General features: G+C 60.6%; 1 protein-coding gene across 8 annotated transcripts in view; it reads left to right on the top strand.

Moving 5' to 3' along the window:
• Positions 1–573: 573 nt before the first annotated feature.
• RAP1GAP2 (RAP1 GTPase activating protein 2) overlaps positions 574–20,753 on the top strand; it is an 82,736-nt gene continuing 62,556 nt past the window's right edge. For 2 of the 8 annotated variants that reach the window (XM_080562743.1, XM_080562742.1), the window contains exons 1-2: positions 3,373–3,526; positions 5,758–5,874. In XM_080562743.1, the coding sequence (XP_080418869.1) occupies positions 3,477–3,526; positions 5,758–5,874 (167 nt within the window). In that variant the 5' untranslated portion in view covers positions 3,373–3,476. Of the gene's footprint in view, positions 605–711; positions 829–1,506; positions 2,465–2,542; positions 2,773–3,372; positions 3,527–5,757; positions 5,875–17,194; positions 17,625–20,753 lie in introns of those variants that run through there. The other 6 variants (XM_080562738.1, XM_080562737.1, XM_080562739.1 and 3 more) reach the window with 5 other exon arrangements.

Raw genomic sequence — 20,753 nt, 5'->3', positions numbered from 1 at the left:
TCAGGGGTGTGCCACAGGAAACGGTCCTGCTTCCTGCCACGGAAAATAGTCCTGCGTGCTGCCCACGGGCAGAAAACATGCTCGTCCAGGTACCACACGGCGGGGTTGTAACGTCCCCATGCTGTAGCAGACAGAAGACCAGATCCTTACCTGGTGCAAAGTGCTGTGGCACAGCCTGGCTTGGTGCTAGCTGCTAGCAGGGGGAGCTGGGCTTTGAATTAGGATTCCTCTATGGAGAGTGAGCTTAATTCACACCAAGAGCAAAATCATCAAATCAGGAGAAAAGCTGACCGGGGAGGTCCGAAGGTCTGCACGTGCAGACATGAATGTACATAGAAGCTTCTGGTTTCCATGAACTACTCAGACATCTCTGCTTAAGGCCTCCCGGCGGGTGCAGCTGAGAGCTTTGGTGCTTCCTAGCACTCCTCTGTTCACACTGACTGCTGTGGGCCTCCTATATTTTTTTCTCGTAAAAAACTGAGTTATTCTGCAATGACAGGTTGTTGTGGGGTGATGGATATTTGTCTGGCTGAGGAGGGCAGACTTGCTTGCTCAGGGAAGTGCTGTCTCGCTGGGGTCATCTCGCCCCCATTCGTAACCGCAGGTCAGTACTTGCCCCGATGTCCTTGGTGCACCTCAGCGTGGTTTGCTCTGTGTGGCAGGGCTGCTTTGTGTATTTCACTGCGACTTCCCCTGGCTCATGTGCTTGCTTTGGTAGTACCGAGTTACAGACGGGGAGGCAGATTCTGCGCGCGTCGTGTTGCGCCAGATTTGTACAGCTTTCATCGATTTTCCGCCGGATAAAACGCAAGCCTGCAAACGACCAAGGTCGGGCGCTCGGGGGCAGCCAGCTCCTGCTTGGCCGAGCTCGGTGCTGGGGGCGCGGCGGGGACGGGGAGCGGGGACGGGGAGCGGGGCTGCCCAGCGCCTCCCCGGGCTGCCCAGCGCCTCCCGGCCACGCCGCGGGGGTTTCACCTCCCGGGCTGCGCAGCCCCCGCTGGTGCCCGCACCGAGCCCCCGGCCCCGGGCGGAGGGAGCGCGGGACGCCCCCCCGGGACGCCCCCGGCCCCTCCGCTCGCTCGGGGGCGAGGAGGGCGCCGAGCCCCGGCGCCGCGGCAGGGACGGACCCCGCGGGCGGCGGCCGGCGGCAGCGCCGGGCCTGCACTGACCCCTAGCGGCACCGGCACCGGCACCGGGAGCTCCCCGGCGGGCGGCAGCGGCTCGGCCCGGCCCGCTGGGAGAGCTTCGGCTCCCTCCCAAGGCGGCGCTGCCCTTGCCCCCAGTGCTCGTTACCTGCGGCCCCATCGCAGTGCCGCCTGCCTGCACCCGCGGGCCTCCTGCTGCTCTGAGCAACCCAGCGAGGAGCTCCTCAAAGGGGCGGAGGGCTGAAAGCCAGAGGGTTTCCGTGCATTTAACGTTAGCCTAACATTTCCACGGGGGCTTGGAAATATCTCACCTGCAGGGGTATTTGCTCGAGCTATGTAACGCGATGTGCTGTCCCTCAAGGAGCTCCTGCTCTGCGCCGCTCGCTGAGGACGGCCACGGGGCTGAGCAGGGCTCCCTGGGCGGCCTCGGGTCGGGAAATAACGGGGCCAAATCCAACAGCCTCGCGTGGGTGTGCTGGCCCCAAAGGGAGACCCGCCTGTGGTCAGCATGGCGCTGGCAGCACAAGGGGGCAAATGGAAGATGCCTGGTACGTTAGTGTGTGGTTCCTGTGAGATTGTGCCATTTATTTATTTTTAAACCTCATTATTTTAGAATGATTTTTTTTCCTAAATTAAAATTTGTTTTAACTCTTTAGATCTCCCAGGCCTGCTGAACCAGGTGTGCTGAACCAGGACAGGCTGGTTCCCTGGCTCCAGGGCAGCAGGGAGAGCCTTGGCCTCTCCTGCACCCGTTCTGTTCCCACACGGCCCCGTAGCTGCTTCCCCGCCGGGCCCCTGCCAGGGAGTGAGCATTGGAGAGAAGCCGAGGGAGCACCAAGGGATCGGAGAAGGCTGCGGCCCTGCCCTGCTGGGGACTGCGTAGGCCAGAGGGAGTGGGAGTGGGCTCGCTTGCTCCCGGGCTCATTAAAATCTGATGGTTTCAGTATAAACAATTGCCTCGTCATCATTTCAGCCAAAGCGTCCAGCTCAGGACAAAGTTCTTGGCCCTGCCACAGATGCTGCTCCCTGCAGCCCAGCAGGCTGCCAGCCGCTGAATGCTGTCCTCTCACTGCAGGCTGGTGGACGCAGCCTGCTCGGGGGGCGCTGCTTCTGGGCTCCCCCCGAGGGAGGGTCACTGCCCACGTGCACAAGACCCCGGCTGAATCCCCGTGTGTGACCCTGGGAGAGCCACAGCCTGTGCAGCCACCAGAGCACCGCACCGCACTGCTTTAGCGAGGGTCAGCCGAGACAAAGGTGTTAATGTGTTCCAGGTGGGCTCAGCTCCTGCAGGAGTGGGACTCTGAAATTGCCAATAAAAGGTACTTACTTGGGCTACTAATGTTACTTAATTTAAATGAAGCTGCTGGATCATGTACAACACCTGGCAAATGATAACTTGCAAAATTTTGTTCTTACAAATCAGAAAAGTTAGGACTTAGGGCCAGAACACTCCTTTTGTGAAACCACTTTTAGTGTGATTTGAATCTTCTTGAAATAATATCTAAAAATAGTTCCAATTCGTTTCCTAAGCACCAGGGGCCATCCGTAACCCAGCAGCTCGCGGGGACTTCAGGCAGCACGTCAGGACCAGACACAGGGCAGGTTTTAGCCTTGATTCCACGGGAGGGTAATTTTCTTTTGGCGTTCCCAGGCTTCACACATGCAAATTGTGTCGGTCACACGTTTGTTTCCGAGGATGAACTAGGACAGGAACGGAGCCCTTCCTCGGAGGGCTCGGGGGGCCGGGAGGGGGGGCACAGCCGGGACCCCCGGGGCTTTGCAGCGCTCGCTGGGGACTCGCTGAGCGCCGGGGCCGGGACGCGCCCGTTCCCCGGGGGCCGTGTGCGCGCCCCCGCTGCCCGCTGCCCGCTGCCGGTACCGCGAGGTGCCCGCACGGCCCCGGGGCGGCCGGCGGGGAGCGGCCCTGCGGCTGCTTTACGTAACGGGGCCGCCCGCCGGGGCACCGGGCCGGGCGCGGGGTGCCGGGAGCGGCGCCAGGGGGAGCGCGCAGGGCCCGGCCGCTCCGCTCCGCACCGCTCCGCACCGCTCCGCACCGCCCAGCCCAGCCCAGCCCAGCCCGGCGCTGCCTCCGCGCTGCCCGCAGCCGGGACCCGCACCGAGACCCCCACCGGGACCCGCACCGGGACCGCCCCGGGACCCGCACCGGGACCGCCCCGGGACCCGCACCGGGACCCGCACCGGGACCCGCACCGGGACCGCCCCGGGACCCGCACCGGGACCCGCCCCGGGACCGCCCCGGGGCTCCGCTCCCCGCCCCGCCTCGCCGTGCGGCGCCGAGCCCCGAGCCCCGCGGGGCGGCCCGGCGGCGGCATGGCCTCGGGCAAGGCGGCGGGGGAGCGGCGGTGGGAGCTGGTGCGCTGGTGAGTGCGGGCCGGGGGGGGCCGCGGGCCGCGGGAGGTGCCCGGGGGTCCCCGCAGGGCCGGGTCGGGCCGGGGGTCCCCGCGGCCGGCGGGGGGGGCACTTTGCGCGGTGGTCCCAGCTTGGGTGTGCGGGGCAGCTCCTGGTGCTGGGACGGGCGGGGCAGGCCGGCGCTCCGCTGGGGGGGGGCTCCCAGCCGCTCCCGGCACGCCGGGGGTCGCGGAGCAGCCCCAGGAGCGGGGGGCACCGGGCGCTCGCGGCGGGGACGCGTCCCCGGCGGGGCAGGGGCAGCCCCGGGCTGCAGCGGGGGGCGCTCGGCGTTTGGGGCGCGGCGGAGGTGGGAGAGGGTCGGGGACCTGCCGCACCCCGGCGAGGTGTGCTGCCTGCGGAAACGTCCCAGCCCGGCACGGGGCAGGTGGCGGACACCGGCAGCGTCCTGGTCCCACGCACACCGGGCTGTTGCGGCTGCCACCGGGGTGTCTCGGGACACGCGGGCGTTTGGGAAGCATCGCGGCTGCTGTGGTGGGGCCGAAGGGGTGCTGAGGCAGCCGTGGTGCGTGGGTCCCCGCTCCTTCCGCTGGGGACGGGGCGCTCGGAGCAGCTGGGACAGGCTGACATTGGAAACAAGCTTTCTCTGTGTCTTTTTGTTTTCAGTTGTGTAGTTTGTGACGTCCAAAGCGTGTGACTTTTGAGCAGGGCGCTGTAGCCATGCCAGGCTGTGAATGGAGTGGCTTCGGGTGACAATGCCCTGCTGGTGACGCAGGAGCTGGGAGCGGGCCCAGGGCTTGTCCCCACGTCCCAGCTGCGGCTGGGAGCCCCGCGAGCCTGGGCAACAGCCAGAGTGGGAGTCATTGCAGGGTTATTCTAAAGCGTTTTTTTTTTTTTCTTTTTTCTTTTTCTCCTCCCCTTGGCAGTCCAGAACACCTCTTCTTGCACACTTAGACACAAAGTATTGTAATGGCTGCTTTGCTTGGCTGTTCTGCCATCCCTCTTTTTCTTCTCCTTCCTTCCCCCAAATCCCTCTGGCTTTCCTGCCAGTGCTTTTTGCAGCACTATTACATGCAAGAGCTGTCAGGGAACACTGGGACAGCACTGCCCTTGGTTCCTTATACCAAGAAACCCGGCAGGTCAGCTTGTCCTGGAGACTAGCCGCGAGCCTCCCTGGCTTACTTCTGCTGGGGCTGCGCCCTCCTGATTGCCCTTTCCTCTCGGCTTCTGTTTGTCCCAATTAATGGGCGCAGGAAGTGAAATTCCAAGTGTGCGTGTGTGTGTGTGTGTGTGTGTCTCCAACCAGTGCTACAGAGGTTCTAAATAATTAATCACTTGCTGATGAAATTTCATATTCAGAGGCAGGCGTGTGAAGTGCAGCTGGCTGTGGGGATGCAGGCAGCAGAGTTTCCCACTGAAAGATGGGAACAACTGCAGTTACAGACATCTTGCTCACGTAATGGAGAACCCATACTTCTTTAATCAAAATAATAACCATTGATTCATCGCTTGAATACTATTTAATAAGCTTCAACATCTGGCCTGACATTCAAAACAATGTTAGAAAGGCATTAGTCTGCTCTGGGAGCTGGTAACGGCGCTGGGGGCTCGGCGTGCCCGCGGGCAGGGCGGGGGGGACGCGTGGTACTGGGGCTGCCGGCCGTGCCCCCGCGCCGGGTGGCTCTGAGCAGCACTGGGAGAGCTGAGACCACCTCGGCCTCCCAGGGTTTCCTGGTGAAATGTCCCGCACCGCTCTGGAACTGTTTGCTCTTTGTTTTTCTGTGCGTGGCTGTTAGGCGTGCCTGGGGTCTGGCTGGGGGGTGCTGGGGGGGGGCTGCAGCTGGCAGCAGCTCCACGGGCACCTGGCTTGGGGCACAGGAACCCCTGCGAGGCCCCGTGCTGCATCTGCCCCCGCTTCCCTTGGGGCCCCTGCTCCTGGTGGCAGCAGGGCCAGGACAGGGGGGTCCCTGTCCCTGAAGGTGCCCGGGAGGAGAGCCCTGCCCGAGCCGTGGCAGCGTGCCCGTGGGAACAGCGGCTGCGGGGCTGGGGGGGGACACCACAGGGAGGTGGTCAAACGGGCAGTAATTTTGCTGCTTTCATTAAGGAACACACAATTACTACTATTATTGTCTCACTTGCATCCTTAAACAGCATTTCTGAGCCAGTTGCTCCCCGTGTCCTGCATCTCCCTCTCCAACCATCCTGCGCTAATGAATATTTCAGTCTGTCTTGTTGTTATTTTTAGGTACGTGAGAGAGGGCCGGTTTCGGATTGAGGAGAGGACGCTGACGGCTTTCCAGTGGCTGTACTCGCCGCAGCAGCACCGCATCGTCAGCCGGGCGGACCTGGGCTCGCCCAGCAGGTAACGGGGGCGCGGGAAGCACGGGCACGGCCCCGGCCGCCCCTCACCGCAAGCTCCTGCAGTGCGGCCGGAGGTCTCCTGGGTCTCAGCCTCTGTTCTGGGGCCCTGCAAGTGTCTGAATGTGCTGGGGCCTGCTTCAAAACAAGGCTCTGGGAGCGGAGGTTGCAGACAGGAGCTAGGAACCTGGTGTGAGCACACCTCTGGTTCGGAGCAGCGGAAAGGACAAACTGCTGACTGCCTCCCCAGGCTCCCTTCTGCAAATCCCGTGCCTTTGGTCGGGCACATCACCTTCTGAGGACCTGCTTTATGTATGTAGCACTCTTGGGTGTTACTGTACAAACCAACTGGGAGCCAGGGGCTCTGGACTGTAAGTGACCCCTCTGAAAAATATCGGTTCTGATACCACGATTTCATTCAGTGCTTAAACTCTTTCCTCCAAAACTCATTGAAAATATGGCTTGGAGCCACATTGTGGGTATGTGCTAAGGCTTTTTCTGCCTCTGATGCATATGCGTTGCTGTCGTCTTAGATCCGAGTGTTTGGTGATAAAACGTCATTAACATAAAAGCCTCGTGGGCCTCCAGAAACCTATAGTGCAGCGCCTATTTTGCTGCTCGTTAAGAGCACTGGAAAACACACACAAAAAGAAACAAAAATCCAACCCACCTCCCCGGGTGGCTACGTGGCTGAAAGCTTTTCCCTCTGTATTGAGCAGCAGTTCTGCTACGAGAGCCCTTAAGGGCCTCGAAGCACTTACCTGCCCAGAGCAGCCGGAGGGGAGCGGGGGGGCCGTGGGTGCCCCCCGGGCTCCGCTCCCTCGGCCCCTCGCAGGGCTGGGCCCTTGCGGAGCAGGGCACGGGGTGCAGGAGGTGCCTGGCTCTCAGCGCGAGCTGCTGCTGCCAGCTGGCTCCTGAGGTGGTGATTCCTTTGCTTGGTGAAAAAAATCCAAATTACCGTGCTGGCTATCGATTTTTAACTGGTTTTTGCAAATTGCTGTCAAAGTTCGCATTAATCTCACCATTGAGGTGTGTATATCACGCGGAACTTAAATGCGTGTAATGTGATTTATAATTAGTGTTAAGTGCTGCTGGAGTTGATTCCACCGGATCCGTTTCATTTTCCCAGTGGGCTGGGAAGTCACCTGGAGAGCTCGGGAGGTGCAGGGGGGGCAGGCGCTGAGCTCTGCTCTCTGGGGACAGGACCCGAGGGAACGGCACGGAGCTGGGACAGGGGAGGGTCAGGCTGGTGCTGGGGAGAGGTTCTGCCCCCAGAGGTGGTCGGCTCTGGGACAGGCTCCCCAGGGCGGTGGGCACAGCCCCGAGCTGCCAGAGTTCAGGAGGTGTTAGGACAGCGCTCTCAGACACAGGGTCTGATTTTCGGGTGGTGCTGCGTGGAGCCAGGAGTTGGACTCGAGAACCTCGTGGCTCCCTTCCAGCTCGGGGTATTCCGTGGCTGTGACGCCAGTGGCCAGCTCTAAGTGGCGGCTGCGTCCCTGTCAAGGGAAAGCGTCACCCTGGCAGCGAGGTGAGTGGGGGGTACAGGGCGGGGGCCGTGGGCAGCAGGCGCCAGAGCTGCCCTGGCACCAGTGTGACCTGCCCGTGGGGCTCGGGCTTGCTGTCACCTTCTCCTCTGTCACGTCAGCTGGAAGGCAGAGAAATGCAGGAGGTGGTGGCTGCCCACGGTGAGCAGGGTAACCACGCACGGCGTGTCCAGCGCTCCTCCCTTAGAGCAGTGGTTTAGGCAGGTTCCCACCAGTGATAAGCAGTTAACGAACAATTACACTGACAACCAAAATACCCGTCCCGTTGGCCTGAGCTCCCACGGTGGCTGAGGCAACGTACCAAAGCGTTTGTGCCGGACTCTGCCGCCCACCCGCCCGCTCACTGCGCTGCGTCCCGCGCTGCTCCGCGGCCACCCCGAGCCTGCGTCGGGGCAGTGCTTACGGTGTGGCCCCAGCGAGCTTGCTCTGGGACAAGAGCGAGGAGTCAGCTGCCTATTGGGGATATTGGGCCTGCTACTGGTTAGAGATGTCTCTGGCAGGATGAAATAGAAGTTTTGTTTGAGGTTACGCAGTCAGCAGTGCCATGCAAAGCGCCCTGAAGGGGAGGGAGGTTGTGACACGGCTGAAGCCTGGTGGCACCGCCATCCTCTCTGGTGGGCAGGAGCGAGATGCTCGCCTCGGTGCACCACGCACTGCTGTGGAGGTGTCGCTCAGGGAGTGTCTCAGTGCCCCGGGTGGCACAGTGGTGCCGGGGTGCTCAGCCGCACTGCAGGCTGTCACATTAGTTATCGTCACGTCAATCAGATCTGGGTCTTTATGTCGCATTTGCTTCTTTTTCTGTGCATGATGGTGGTGGGACAGCTGAACGAGAGGATGGGTGATCCATTGGAAGCCTTCATCTAACAGGTGTTTCATTATTTTTATTATTTGTACAAATTAGTGTGCTCCTCGGTCTCACTCGAGCAGCACTTAAGGAGGGATGAGAGCATGCAGCCCGTTCCCTGGGGGCTTTTTTCTTGTCCTGGTACCACAAACACACCGCCGTGCGGGGCAGTAGCAGCACAGCGCCCTGCAGGCAGGTCCTGTGGGACATTTTGCTCCAACAGCACGCTGCAGGACGCCCACGCTGTGCTTTGATGTCACGCTCTTGTATCTTTTGCGCTCATTTGGGCCGGGATGCTGGAAGTGTTCCTGTGCCCGCTGCTGGGGGGCACCACGCTGGGTATGGGGCTCGCAGCGGAGGGCAGAGCTGGGGGGCAGAGGCCGCTGTGGTTTCCACGCGCGGCGTGGTTCTCGCTGACCTGATACCAGCAGGGGCCTCCCCCCACACGTCGCTGCTGCGCCCCGGTGGGAACCGGCACGGCGGGGGGCGTGGGCAGGACGTGGCACAGGGAGCTGCGAGCCCCGCGCTGGGCGGCCTCATAGCTGAAATCACTTCCCTGGGATTTATTGCTGTTAAACAGATGTCAGTGGTGCCAGAAATGGGACTTCCATTGGCTTCACTAAATCTCTTTAGAACCCAGTGGAACCAGAGTGACGCAGCGTGTGATGAAGGTCCAGGGGCATCCTATGGGTTCTGCTGGGTAACAGGAATGTGGTGCTGTGGCAAGTGCCCTGCGAAGCAGGAAGGGTGGCCCTAAACCCGTCCCCATTGGCTGGAATAGGAATTCTGCCTTCCAGTTCAGTGGATCCAGATTTTAGCCCTGGAAACTCTTGCCTGGTCCCAGCCTGTGTCTGTCTTCAATTCAGCCATAGCAGATGAAAGGGCTCACACATAAAGGCTGAAGTCTGTTTTGCAGTTGAATCCAAAGGTTTTTTTCTCCTTTTTTTTTTTTTTTTTCCTTCCCCCTCCAGTAACCTCCCTACCTCCCCCCCACCAGCCCTTTTGCCCTGAAAGCCCCAGGGAGGCTGGCTGGGTACGACCCCCAGCTTTCGCCGGTGGCTGTCACCCCAGCGGCGCTGCAGAAGCCCCCGGTGAGCGCCAGCTGCGAACCCTGCCGAGAGCCCGCTGCCTCCGCACCTCGTCCTCCCCGTGGGGCAGGGACGTGGCCCCGGGCCCCAGCCCCGAGCTCGGTGCCGGGGGGGGCGAGGCGTGCGGCACCGGGGGGCTGCGGGTGCGCAGCTGTGCCCCGCACCCCGCTCTGCGCAGCGCGGCCGCCAGCCCCTCCTGGTCGTGGCCGCGGCCGTGCCTCGCCGCGAGGTGAGCGGAGCTGGGCGCAGTCCTCAGCAGCAGCGCTGCGATAGCTGCAGCTGCGCTTCGGGGCTGCCGTGGGGTGGAGAAATTCCCTTTCCCTGCGTTTATCCGGCGCTGATGCTCGCCGTGTTAATCTTGCACAGAGAGACCAGCCAGAAAATCAAGGTAAGATGCTTCTGAATCTCTCTAAATCTGAACTGCCGTCACAACGTACAGCAATGTTTAAATAGCGTGTGGGGACTGGAATATAGGCAAGCGTGGTGAGCCTGTAACAGAAAATATTTAAATCTGTATTTGTCCTTGTTTTTACCCTGGATGGGCTTGCCTGGATGTAAATGTGAGGCACAGCTGGGAGATCTATTGTTAAAATGCCTTACAATTCTTGGTTTCTGTTCGCATTTAAATATGTAAGGACTACTCCAGGCACGTAGACTTTCTGTGTCAGGCATGGGGACAGGGGAATATCCTGCTCGTCAGGAACGTGCGAGCTGTGTGCCCGCGTGTGGCGGTGTCTCGGCGGGGTGACTGCCAGGGTTTTTGTTAAATACTGAAAATTCAAAGGAGGCAACTCCAGAGAGCTTTCCAGTGCTCTGCTTGTACCTGTCTTCGGGGGATTGTGATGGCTGGTGTTTGCCCCACTGCTGGTGGGGCTGGGGGGGAAGGTTGCACTCCTGCCTTCAGCAGGGCGCCTCATTTGCCAAGGAGCCCGCGATGTTCTGTACATTTGACAGAAATAGGACATGGGAAGAGATTGTTCTGACCGCGTACCTTCGTTAGCCCAGGGCTTTGCTGGGGTAACCCTCCTCCCCTCTGCTTTTGAGCAAGATCTCTTGCTTATCTCTGCCAGACAAGAAAGCACCATGTCTGCTCAGCAGGCAGGGGCAGAGCACCGCGTTTCTCTTTATCCTGCTCATCTCTGCAGGCAGAGCGCGAGTGGCAGCCCGGTGTGGGAGCTGACAGCGGGGCTGATAAGGGCTGCGCGAGCCTGTCGTTTGCATCCCTGGTGTATGCAGGACATGAGATGAATCCTGCTGGCTACTGTCTTATTTCCTCATCTTTTGCAGGCTCCAGCCTCTGCTGTTTTATTAAAGATTGCTTGTTGCTTTAGCAGCACAAGGGACATAATATCTGTCCACACGGAGTGATGTATTGAGGGTTGGAAACGAGCCAGTGAGTCTAAATTCAGATTCAACAAGAAGTGTGATTCCAGACGGCAGGCTCACTCTTGGCGTGCACCAGCTTTAACAAATATTTCTTTCTCCCTTTGCTGCTGATTCTTCCCAAAGGGCAGTTCACAATGCCCGTAGCAGCAAAGCTGCTCCCCTTTGCTGATATCTGTTTTATCATCCTTCCTTCCTTCCTTCCTCCTTCACCGCTAAGCCTGTCTGTGTGGTAGCAGGGTCCTGGGGGCTGCCCAGAGTCCATCTGCTTCTGCTGCCTCTCCTCTACCTGGCGTCGGGCTGCTCTGTTTGTCATTAGTGGCTGCTGTGGAAACAGGAACAGGACTTCAACAGCAACACTACCAAGAGGAATTTTTTCCAGGAGCTAAAAACAGCTCCTTCTCCCCAGACCTCTCTGCAGTTTCACGGGAGTAGATGAATCCCTGCTCAGACTTAACATCTGCCTCCAAGTTGGATGCCAAGCCAGAAAGAGCTGTTTCTTGGTTCTGATTTGAATCTAGCCCAGATATCGCAAAACCCACCCAAAATGGTGGAAAAATACAGGTGATGTTGGCAAGATCTAGCAAGGTTTTGACAAGCTTGTGTCCAAATCTGGTGTGTCTTGTTTGCAATGTTTAGATGGAGCCCTGCACAAGTTTGGCCTTGAATCTGAGTGCTGATTGCTGCCTACACCCGACCCGGTGCCAGCGCATCTTGGCTCCAGGCAGTCGCTCCTTAGCCATCTGCTCGGGGGGTTCGGGGAGCGCGGCAGGCGCGGGGCTGCTGCGAGGGCCGGCGGTGCGGAGCGAGGGCACCCGCGGACTCCCCGCTGCTGTGGCAGCGCCCCGTGGGACGGCTTCGTGAGGGTGCTGAGCGCCGCTGTGGGCTGTTGCCTTAGTTCTGTTAGCAGGGAGCTGTTCCAGAGGTTCTTCGTGTTAAAGCTCATAAACCTCCTCGTTCCTAGCCAAAACACGCGCGGGTCTATCTAAGCCTGTGCTTTCCTCCCACCCCGCATTTTGCCAGTCCTGGTTTTCAGTGTAAGCAGTTTTCTGTCTTGCCACAGTTTCTTCACAGACTGGTGGCGCACCGCTCCTGGCCGGCTGTCTGAACTGGGCCGGACGCTCACGGTTTCCCTCGGCCGGCTCTCGTGCTGCTGCGCGGCCCCTCCCTGCGCTATGGGCACCAGGACAATTCGGGGGAGAACAGCAGGAATTGGGGTCTGTCAGGTTTTGCCCTAACGCCTCCTCCCTCAGCAAGGCCACGAACCGCTGGGCAAATGGAGGAGCTCTGCTCCTTGTGGCACTGGGGCCACTGTGTGGCTGCACGGCGGGGACGTGGTGGCAGCGGTGCCTGCCCTGCCCTGCCCTGCCCTACACGGGGACCGGCGGGCGCCGGCAGCAGCCTGCACGTGGGCTTCCCTCGCACGATGCTTGCGTGTGCGGGCGCAGAAAGCTTTGTGCTGGGTGCCCCGGGGAGGCGCTGCCCGTGGGCGCAGGGGGCTGCTGCTTGTCTGAGGCATCCTCCTGGGGGCTGAGATGGGCGGGGGGTGCTGCAGCTGGGGGTAGGGACGGACACGCAGCACGTCCGTGTGTTTGAGCTGGTCCTTCCTAAAGGGAGACTTTCTGTGGGGAATTTCATCTCCTCGCTAGCAAGATGGAGATCTGAAATGCATGAGCCTGAGAAAACCAGCTACTCCATGCGCCAAGAGGTTCGAATTCATAGCGGACCAGGACTAATTACTGAGAGACCGGGGGTCTGTGCGATGGCGTGGGTCTCGTCTGATCACGGTGCTGTGAGCAGCGCCCGTCTGCAGTGAAGAGCGGGGCCGGGTGATGCTGGGACACACCAGCTGCTGAGGTGCACCGGCCAAGTGCCCGGGGAGCCGCCCGGGCCACTGGGAACGTGCCTGGGGCAAGCTCTGGGCTAGGCCAAGCTCACTGCTGCTGCAGCTGCCTGCAGGGCGATGCGTTGGGTGGTGGCTGCTTCGAAGAGCACTTCAAAGCCACTTTGATAGAACAGACAACAGGCAGTCGCATCGCTCGGGGTGCCGGGCCGAGCCTCTGAGCTGTCAGCTGCAGAGAATGGCCTCAGAAACGTGGCAGCTGTGCTGGAGCGTGGGCTGTGCCGAGTTGTGTGGGGCCTCAGCGCCTGCAGGGGCGAGACCCGTGGGCCTCGCCCCGCACTCCATCTGCTGTCCACACGGGAATGGTGCAGGTGGAAAATGAGCTCCGCGAACCCGGCCCTGGGCACCTCCGTCCGTGCCGGGGCTGGTGCCCTGTGCCAGGCCGCTCGCGCGCCCACGCGGCCCCGGCTGCACGGCCGGGGGGTGCCGGCACGGCCTCCATCTCCCCCTCCGGGCACTTCCAGCGGGTGTTTTCTCCCTGTCGTCTATTCCTTAGGCCGGGGGTACTCGAAACAGAGCAGCCTTTTAAGCGTGTAAGAAAGGCAGCCAATAATTTACATGCTGAACTTCCTCTTTGTTTTACGGCCAGTTGAGCATTTTGCTGGGAATCGGCTCTCCATTCCTGTGTGCGTGTGTGCGCAGTTGTTGCTCTGTTTTGCAGGCTGGTCCTCCCAGTTAAACCCCAGACGTAATGAGCCTTCTCTAATGAGTTTAACAAACGGGTTTTAGATAAACAGGCTGCGCGGCTCCGTCCCTCCCCGGTCGCTGCCTTCTGCTCCCGACGAGCACAGGGCAGCTCCGCCTGACGGCCGCAGCGAGCGGCCCCGTGGCTGCCGCAGGTGCCGGTGCTCCCCCGGGGGTCTCCGTGTCTGGCTGCCGGGTACCAGCGGTCGCCTCGGGGGGACGAGCAGCGCTCCCCCCCTGCTTGCCATTGGTTTCAGCAGCAGCGAGAGCGCCGTGGCAGCTGGTTAATGGTGCAGACCTGTGGGCTATCGAGCAGGAAACGGCTACCTTGGAAAGCAAGGTTTAAAACCCTGGCTTGTGGGAAGCTGCTGTTCTAGGCTTTGAGTTCCTCTCTTCATTTTACTTTATCACAAAGGAGAGAAAACACTGTTAAAAATACTCCGTGTACTGAGTCAGAATTAATTCGGACTCTGTTTTCCTTTGCTGTGTATGTCGAGGCTGATGATATGCACAGCGTGTTCTTCCTGCCAGGGCAAAATCTAATATTTCTGGGTGCCCACAACCTTCCTTAGAATCATAATGGAAAGATGAATACCCTCAGTGCACCGCATACAATATTAAAACACTAATGATGCAATCAGTCTCTCTTAGCCCAAACAACAAAGGAAAGGATTATGCTGCCCTTCCTGGGCAGAACTCGTCTCTGGCTGCGTGGGCTGTTTGCTGCCGAGACGATGCCTGCAGGGACGCGGTGCCAGCCCTGCCCTGCCCGCGCCGGGTGCTCGTCCCTCGCCCAGGTAGCACCGTCCGTGCTGAGGAGCCGTACGAGCACCCTGTGCTGCCTCCCGAGCATCTCACCAGCAGTCGCAGTTCCTATTTTTCTATTTTTTGTATCTAAAATCTGGTCTGCCTCTAGCCTGCAGCAGCCGCCGGATCACCTCTCTGTGGGCCTGGAGCGGCTGGTGGGGTTTGTGCCCCACGCTGCAAAGCGCCCTGCAGGCTGCAGCCGCGCTGGAACCAGGCGGCCTGGCTGCTGCGCCCCCGTACTGCTGTCCCCAGGCCCCTCAGACCCAGGCTCTCCATCCATGAAGGTTTTGGGGCTGGTGCCACTCTGAGCTGCCCCCTCCACAGGTCTCAGCCTCAACGGCGCAGCCCCTCCACGTCACTGCCCGCAGCTGGGCACGGGAGGCACGGCTCCATGGCCCGGGGAGGGCTGCCTGCTGCGGCCATCGGCTCCAGCGCGCGCTGGCAGCGTACTGCCTCTTGTAAACAGCACCGCAACCCCGCAGTTTGTGCTCATAAAGCTTTAATGCCACGCACTTGTCAGCATGCTGTTATTACCGCAGCCTCTTGCTCCCTCCCCTGTCTTGCTCCTTTGTTGTGCACGCTTGGTGTGCACGATGGAGCCACCCAGACCTCGGGCACCTCCTGCCTGCGAGGCCCCCGCGGCACCGAGCAGATGGCAGCGGCTCGGGGGGGCAGGACGGGGTGCGTGCCAGGTAGCTGCGATGCCTGGTGCGCCAGGAGAGCTTGGCTTTATTCGTGTGCTTGTTAACAACTTGATTCACTGCTGCCAGCTGCACAGCACCTCCCTCGTCCTCTCCAAAGGCAGGGGGCAGGGACGCAGCGCTCACGGCCTCAAGTCTGGAGCGGAGCAGATCTGGGCCTCGGTGGTGAGTCAGGCGCGATGTGCTCTCCTGGTTTTGTCAGAGACCCCTTGGGAAATTTTAATTTTGTCTCATGCAGATGGTACCAAGGAGGCATCTTCCCCCAGGCTTTTGTTTCCTAGGTTTGGCTGATCAATTATGATTTGGCTGCATCTGCTCTGAAAGGAGGAGTTTTCCTTCTTTTCCTCTGGTGTTTGAGCCCAACTGTGTGAAATACCTCGGAGGGAAGAGGCAAAGCAAGAGAATGAATGTCACTGCAGACAAACTGCTCTGGCCATGCTCCAGCAGGCGACACGGCGCTGGCAGGTGCCTCGTGGCCTCCTGCCTGGGGCAGGCGCTGCTGCGGCCCCGCTCCGTGCGCGGGTAGCGTGCCGTGGGGGCGCAGGATGCTCGCGGGTCTGATGCGATGTGGCTGGAACAGAGCGGCTGGCGCAGCCCTGCCAGCTTGGATTGCCGTGCTGGGATGACTCTGAGCTCTGCTTGGCCCAAATGCCCATTTCCGTGGATCTGTATTTTTCACAGGACTCCTGGGGTGGGAGCATGGGATCCGGGGCTCCCTGCAGGCGGGGTGGGGTGGGCCCTGCACAGAGCTCTCCTTGTCCCTGTCCTCACTGGCCGGGGCTGACACGGTGCCGGGGGTGCGGGGGGAGCGCTGTCCCACAGAGGAGGTGTGGCGAAGACCTGCCAGCGTTGGTTTGACTGCTGAATGTAGAGGCCTCTAAACTAATATTCAAAAAAAAATGACATGTGGCTGCTGCAGGCCCCCCTGGGCTGCCCGGCACTCGCTGCACCGCTTCCCTGCAGCCCTCGCTGTTTACGCGATGCCTCCTACGGCTCTGAGCCAGCGAGTTCACACGGGGACTGAAGTGGCAGGGCGAGATGCACTAATTGGTGCTTACGGCACTGCAAGAGCATGCTTTTAAATGAAGAGCTGCCTGCTTTCCCTTGCTTTCCAAGCTGCTTCTGGTGTGACGCGGCTATAGGTTGGTGCTTCCTACTGCTGCTGTCACTACCTGCCGCTGCACCGGTATTTGCAGGGTGTGCTGGAGCTGCTGCAGCTGTGTTGTTGTGATGCAGTGCAGAGCTCAGCCATGCGGGGAAGCTCCCTGCTGTTATATTCAGGCGTGGAAATTGTGAGCAGCTGAGGAGAGCTGGGCAGAAATCCACTGGTGTGTGTGTAAGAGACGTGATCTAGGGGAAGCTGAAGGGAACAGATAACGTGCTGCTGCTGCTGTTGCAAAGGTTTAATGTGGAGTATGAGGTTGGAAGTGAATGTGCTCCCCACAAATGTGTTCTCCAAATGCTTCATGGTACCTAAATTGCAGCATTCAAGCAAGCAGCATATTTTGGATTATTTTTTTTTTGTAAATGTCCTTAAGAGCTCTAAAATGCAAAGGATTTCCATCATATTTCATCCCCTTCAGGAGAGATTGCTGTGGGCAGGAAAGTGGGAGTTGGAATGGCTGGATTTCAATCATAGCTTTTTCCCTGGATGTTATTTCTCTCTCCAGCCCTCTAGTTCCCCCCCTTTTTTCACACATCAGACAGAATCCAAATGCCTCTTGATGTAACGCTCTTGGGTGCTCGGAGGAGAGCCTGACTGCTGGCAGTCCCTGGGAGCTACGCCAGCCCCCACTGCCCGGCCGCCCCAGGCCGAGGGGATGCTCTCTGTGAGCATCGGGCTGTGCTGCCTCACTGCAGTACAGGGCGGGTGCTCACGTCAACCGTGCGGGCTGTGGGTGCCCAGGGGCCGTGGCACAGCCGCCCGTCTTGCCTCCAGCACGGGCTGTGCTGCGCCCGCCGTGCCCGAGTGCTGTCAGGACAGCCGCTTGTTTTCTTGGGACTTTGTAATTTATGGAAGCTGCGACCCAGCTAGAGGTCAGTATTTGCATTTAAATGGCTTTTCCGAAGCCTGGTTGTTCAAGGACTGTGTTTTTTTGGTAGTGGTCAGGCTGCAGACACACGCTGCGGTTGTACCGGAGCTGGTGAGCAGCCCAAGGAGAGAAAACCCAGGTGGCAGCTGCCTGGTGGCCAGGTGGAATGGGCTGGGACAGCCCCCATGGGTGGTGCTGCCGGGTGGGAGCTGCAGCAGAATTTGCTGGGGAGTTCTTTTCTGCAAGAGAAGAGGCAGTGGGGTTTTTAATTCTTCGGATTCAGTGTTTTTGGTGGGATTTCCCATGAACTGCACAGGTGGGTCAGGATCCCCCAGTGAGACAGCCCTGCAGCTCCAGGGGCAGCAGGTGCGAAAGCCGCCTGTGGTCGGGAGACGTTGGTTGGTGCCTGTGAGCGGGACGCCCTGCACCGGGGCCCGCCGCGTGGTGCCGTGCGGCTCCTGCCGTTAGGAGAAATACGATATTTGCAGCGTAAGGTTGTGAAAAGCCTGAGGCCAAAAAAAAAAAAAAAAAAGGAAATGACTTTTTTTGGTGTGTGTGTGCATGCGCCTCGGCAAGAGGCGGCTGACCTGGAGGTGTCGGGGTCCCCCGCCCCGGCGCAGCAGGCGCTGCCGGGAAGCGCCGCGGTGGCCGTGCTGTGCGGGCGTGCTGCCCGCCCTGCTGCGTCCCCCTGCCCGCGGCACCCGGCGGCGCCGAGCAGCCACCATGTTCCACAGAAAGCGCAGCGTCTCCTTCGGCGGCTATGGCTGGTGGGTGGCTTTCGCTTCAGCACCCTGCTCGCTCGCGGCTTTTCTTCCCTCTTTGGCTTCTCCGGGGCCATTTGGGTGAGGAAGCACTGCGGGGCCCTGCCGGCACAGCCCTGCTCGCTGCGCGGGGCCGAGCACACCGCGTGAACGCCGGGCAGGACGCGCTTCTCCTGGTGCCCTTGGGGAGCCCAGCGCGGCGCCAAGGGGAGGGTGCTGCGGTGCCCGGGGAAGCACCTGTGGGGCTCGTGGTGGGTGAGCACCAGTGGGCACGGCACCCCCACGGGCACCCCGGGGATCTTCCCTCTCCTCCTGCCTTGCTGCGTGGGACGCGCTGCCCACCCTGCCCTGCCCAGGCAGCGGTGCTTGCAGCCGCCTCCGGCACCTTGCAGCCCATGGAGCGCTCTCACCCGGCATAAGGCAGGTGCCGGGGCTGTCGGTGCCTCCCTGGGTCATCCCCGCACCTCCTGTCCTTGCACAGAGCACCGCGGTGGCCACCTGCACCCTGAGCTCGGCAGGGCTGTTTGGTGTTTGTGTCCCTTTTTCTCAGAGATGTGTTGATCTATAGGGAAAGATTTTAAGAAAATGGCACTTTTCTTCCTCTGCCCTTCCTTCGCTTTTCCGCTGTATGATCAGGCCTGGGAACTGAAGGATGCACTGACAACGTGGAGGTTATTTGGATGTTTGCAGTCGGGCAGGAGGACGTTCTACCTCGCCGTGCCCGGTGGCTCTGCAGGCTGTGTTTGGCGGCTGCCCGCTGCTGCTGGCTCCGGGGCTGGGCAGCCCGATAGGCACCGGCGGTTTTGGGAGGAGCGCTGGTGCCGGTGGCTTTTGAGCCGAGCTGCTCGAAACGTTCTGGGGGAAATGCTGAGTAACTGAGATGTGATGTGGGACGGCAGCAAGCTTGTCAAGTGTCAGCAAAGTCTTCTGGCAATGTGTGTGCCCTAAGTCGAGCGTTTTGCTGTTTTTTTTTCCTTGGTATAAAGATTGGAAGAAAGCACGCTAATTAACTTGTTTGTAAATCAGTTTTGTAAAACTTGGGCTTGTTTTGTGGTGCAAAGAAACGTCAGCTTTGGGGATGCCTGGCCCCTTGCCACTGCCTTTCGGAGCGCCGGCTCTGGGGCCCTGACCACGCTGGGCTCATCCCTTGAGCTGCTGTTTGCTGACCACTTCCTCAGCTGCAATCAAGTGGCACAAGTGCAGACTGGAGCCCTTACCTTCACCTTTGCAGGGAGTTTGGGGTAATCCAGGCTTCGCTTATTTGTTCTTCTCTGCTGTGGCAGTTGCAGGGAAGAGATAACAGCTAACCAGAGAGTAACACAGGAAAAGTGTCATCTGCTGGCTGTTACACGGCTGTGCTGCCGCTGGAGTACTGAGGGCTGGCTGATGGGGGAAGCAGGGTGCTGACTTTTTAAAAAAAAATGTCAGGATCGGGTTCTGTGTAGTGAGAAATAAAGGTTATGGGTATGGGAGAAGCCCTATTCCCCATGTGCTGCTGGGAAGGTCCCAGGTGAGGCTGGCAAACAAATTCCCAGGGGTCCCGTCAGGAAGATGCCCCTCGCAGCCGTGTGTTCCCTGCAGAGTGCCCGTGCGGTGCCTGGAGCCGGCCGGCTCGCAGTGCGTGCAGCGCCGCCGTCCTCAGTGCGCGCAGGGCCTGCAGCCGCGGCAGGGGCATGCTGTGTGCCTGTGCCAGCCTCTCCTTGCAGCGTCCCCCAGCTCCGCGCCATCCCGCAGCCCTTCTGGAGTTTTACTGGCAAGGCAGCAGCCTGCCGCGGCCGTGTACCTGCATCTCTTCATCTTCTCACAGTCATTTCGGGTTTGCGGCCGACACGCCCTTCCTGTGGAAACCTGGTGAATAAGCACGAGGGGTGGCCGGGCACACCCAGGCACCTCTTTCTATGGGCTGTAGTTGCTATTTCCAGCCCCGAGCTGCGTGTGAGTTGTTGTTATTTTTCTCTCTGCCGGCTGCATCCGTTCCCACGGGGCCGCAGGAGCAGCGTGCCTGTCCCGGGGTGGCCGGGGCTGAACGCAGCGCGGACGTGGCGATGGGCAGCCAGGGGTGTGGTGCCGCGGTCGGTGTCACCCCGGTAGGTGCCGGGCCGCTGGCTGGGGAGCGCAGAGCCTGCGGGGGGCTGCCGCCGGGCCCTGTGCCCAGCCACGGCACGGCCTCAGCCCCTCTGCGGGGAGGCCCAGCTGCGTCCGCAGCTCCGTCCTCCTGGGCGCTGCTCCGGGGTCTGGGGGGCAGAGACGCCCCGAGGTCTGTGCTGTGGGGAGGAGAGCCGGGGGCGTGCGCTGTTTCACATCGCCCCACCTCGGGAGGGGAGCGCTGCGAGGGCCTGACCACGCTGCTCGCTCAGTTTAGTCATCTCGCAACTGCGGTTTCCCCAGCTGAGGGTTTTCTTTCTTGTATTCTTTCTTCTTCTTTTTTTTTCTTTTTTTTTTTTCCTTCTCTCTCCGTGAGGCAAAATAACAGCAACTGATTTTTCTTCTCATGCTTCCTTCCTGACGGAACCCAAACCGCTGGGCACAGCCCCGCTGCCGGCGTGGGCCCTGCAGGAGCCGTCCCCAGTGCCCCCGTCCCCCAGCTCGCTGGCCCCATTACAGAGCTCAGCAGCAGATATCTCACAGCATGCTTCAGCGTTCAGCCCGACTTAATGTTCAACAAGATCTGTAGGCAGGCTGGTTAAATATTAAGCACTAGTAGCAGCTGACCCGGGTCTGTGTACGAGCGGCAGCGTGCCAGGTCTCTGGAAGCCGTGAGCACGGGCAGATGCTGGTGGGGGGCCCGCAAGGATGGAAGGGGCGAGAGCTTCAGTCTGTGCTGCGGGCGGGGAGCCCCCCGCTGACCTGGGTGCCTCCGGGCTCACCCGGTGCTCCTCAGCCACAGAGGAGCTCCCGCAGGTTTGGGGCTCTGCCCCTGCAGCAGACAGAGCAGGGCAGGGGCCAGGAGGCGCGGGGAGCGCGGTGGCTTTGCCCACGGGCAGCATGAGCGCGCCAGGCAGGACCCCCGGTGCCGGCACAGCCCAGCCTGTGGCAGGGCGCGCGGACCTGGCCCCACCGCGCCACCCGCCCAGCCCGGGAGCAGGGGGAGGTACGGCTGCTGGTGCAGGGGAAAACGCATTTCTGCGGCCTTGC

Source organism: Anser brachyrhynchus (assembly GCF_964034855.1).
Source record: "Anser brachyrhynchus genome assembly, chromosome: 20".
NCBI lineage: Eukaryota > Metazoa > Chordata > Aves > Anseriformes > Anatidae > Anser > Anser brachyrhynchus.
This window is presented reverse-complemented; position numbering and strand designations above follow the sequence as displayed.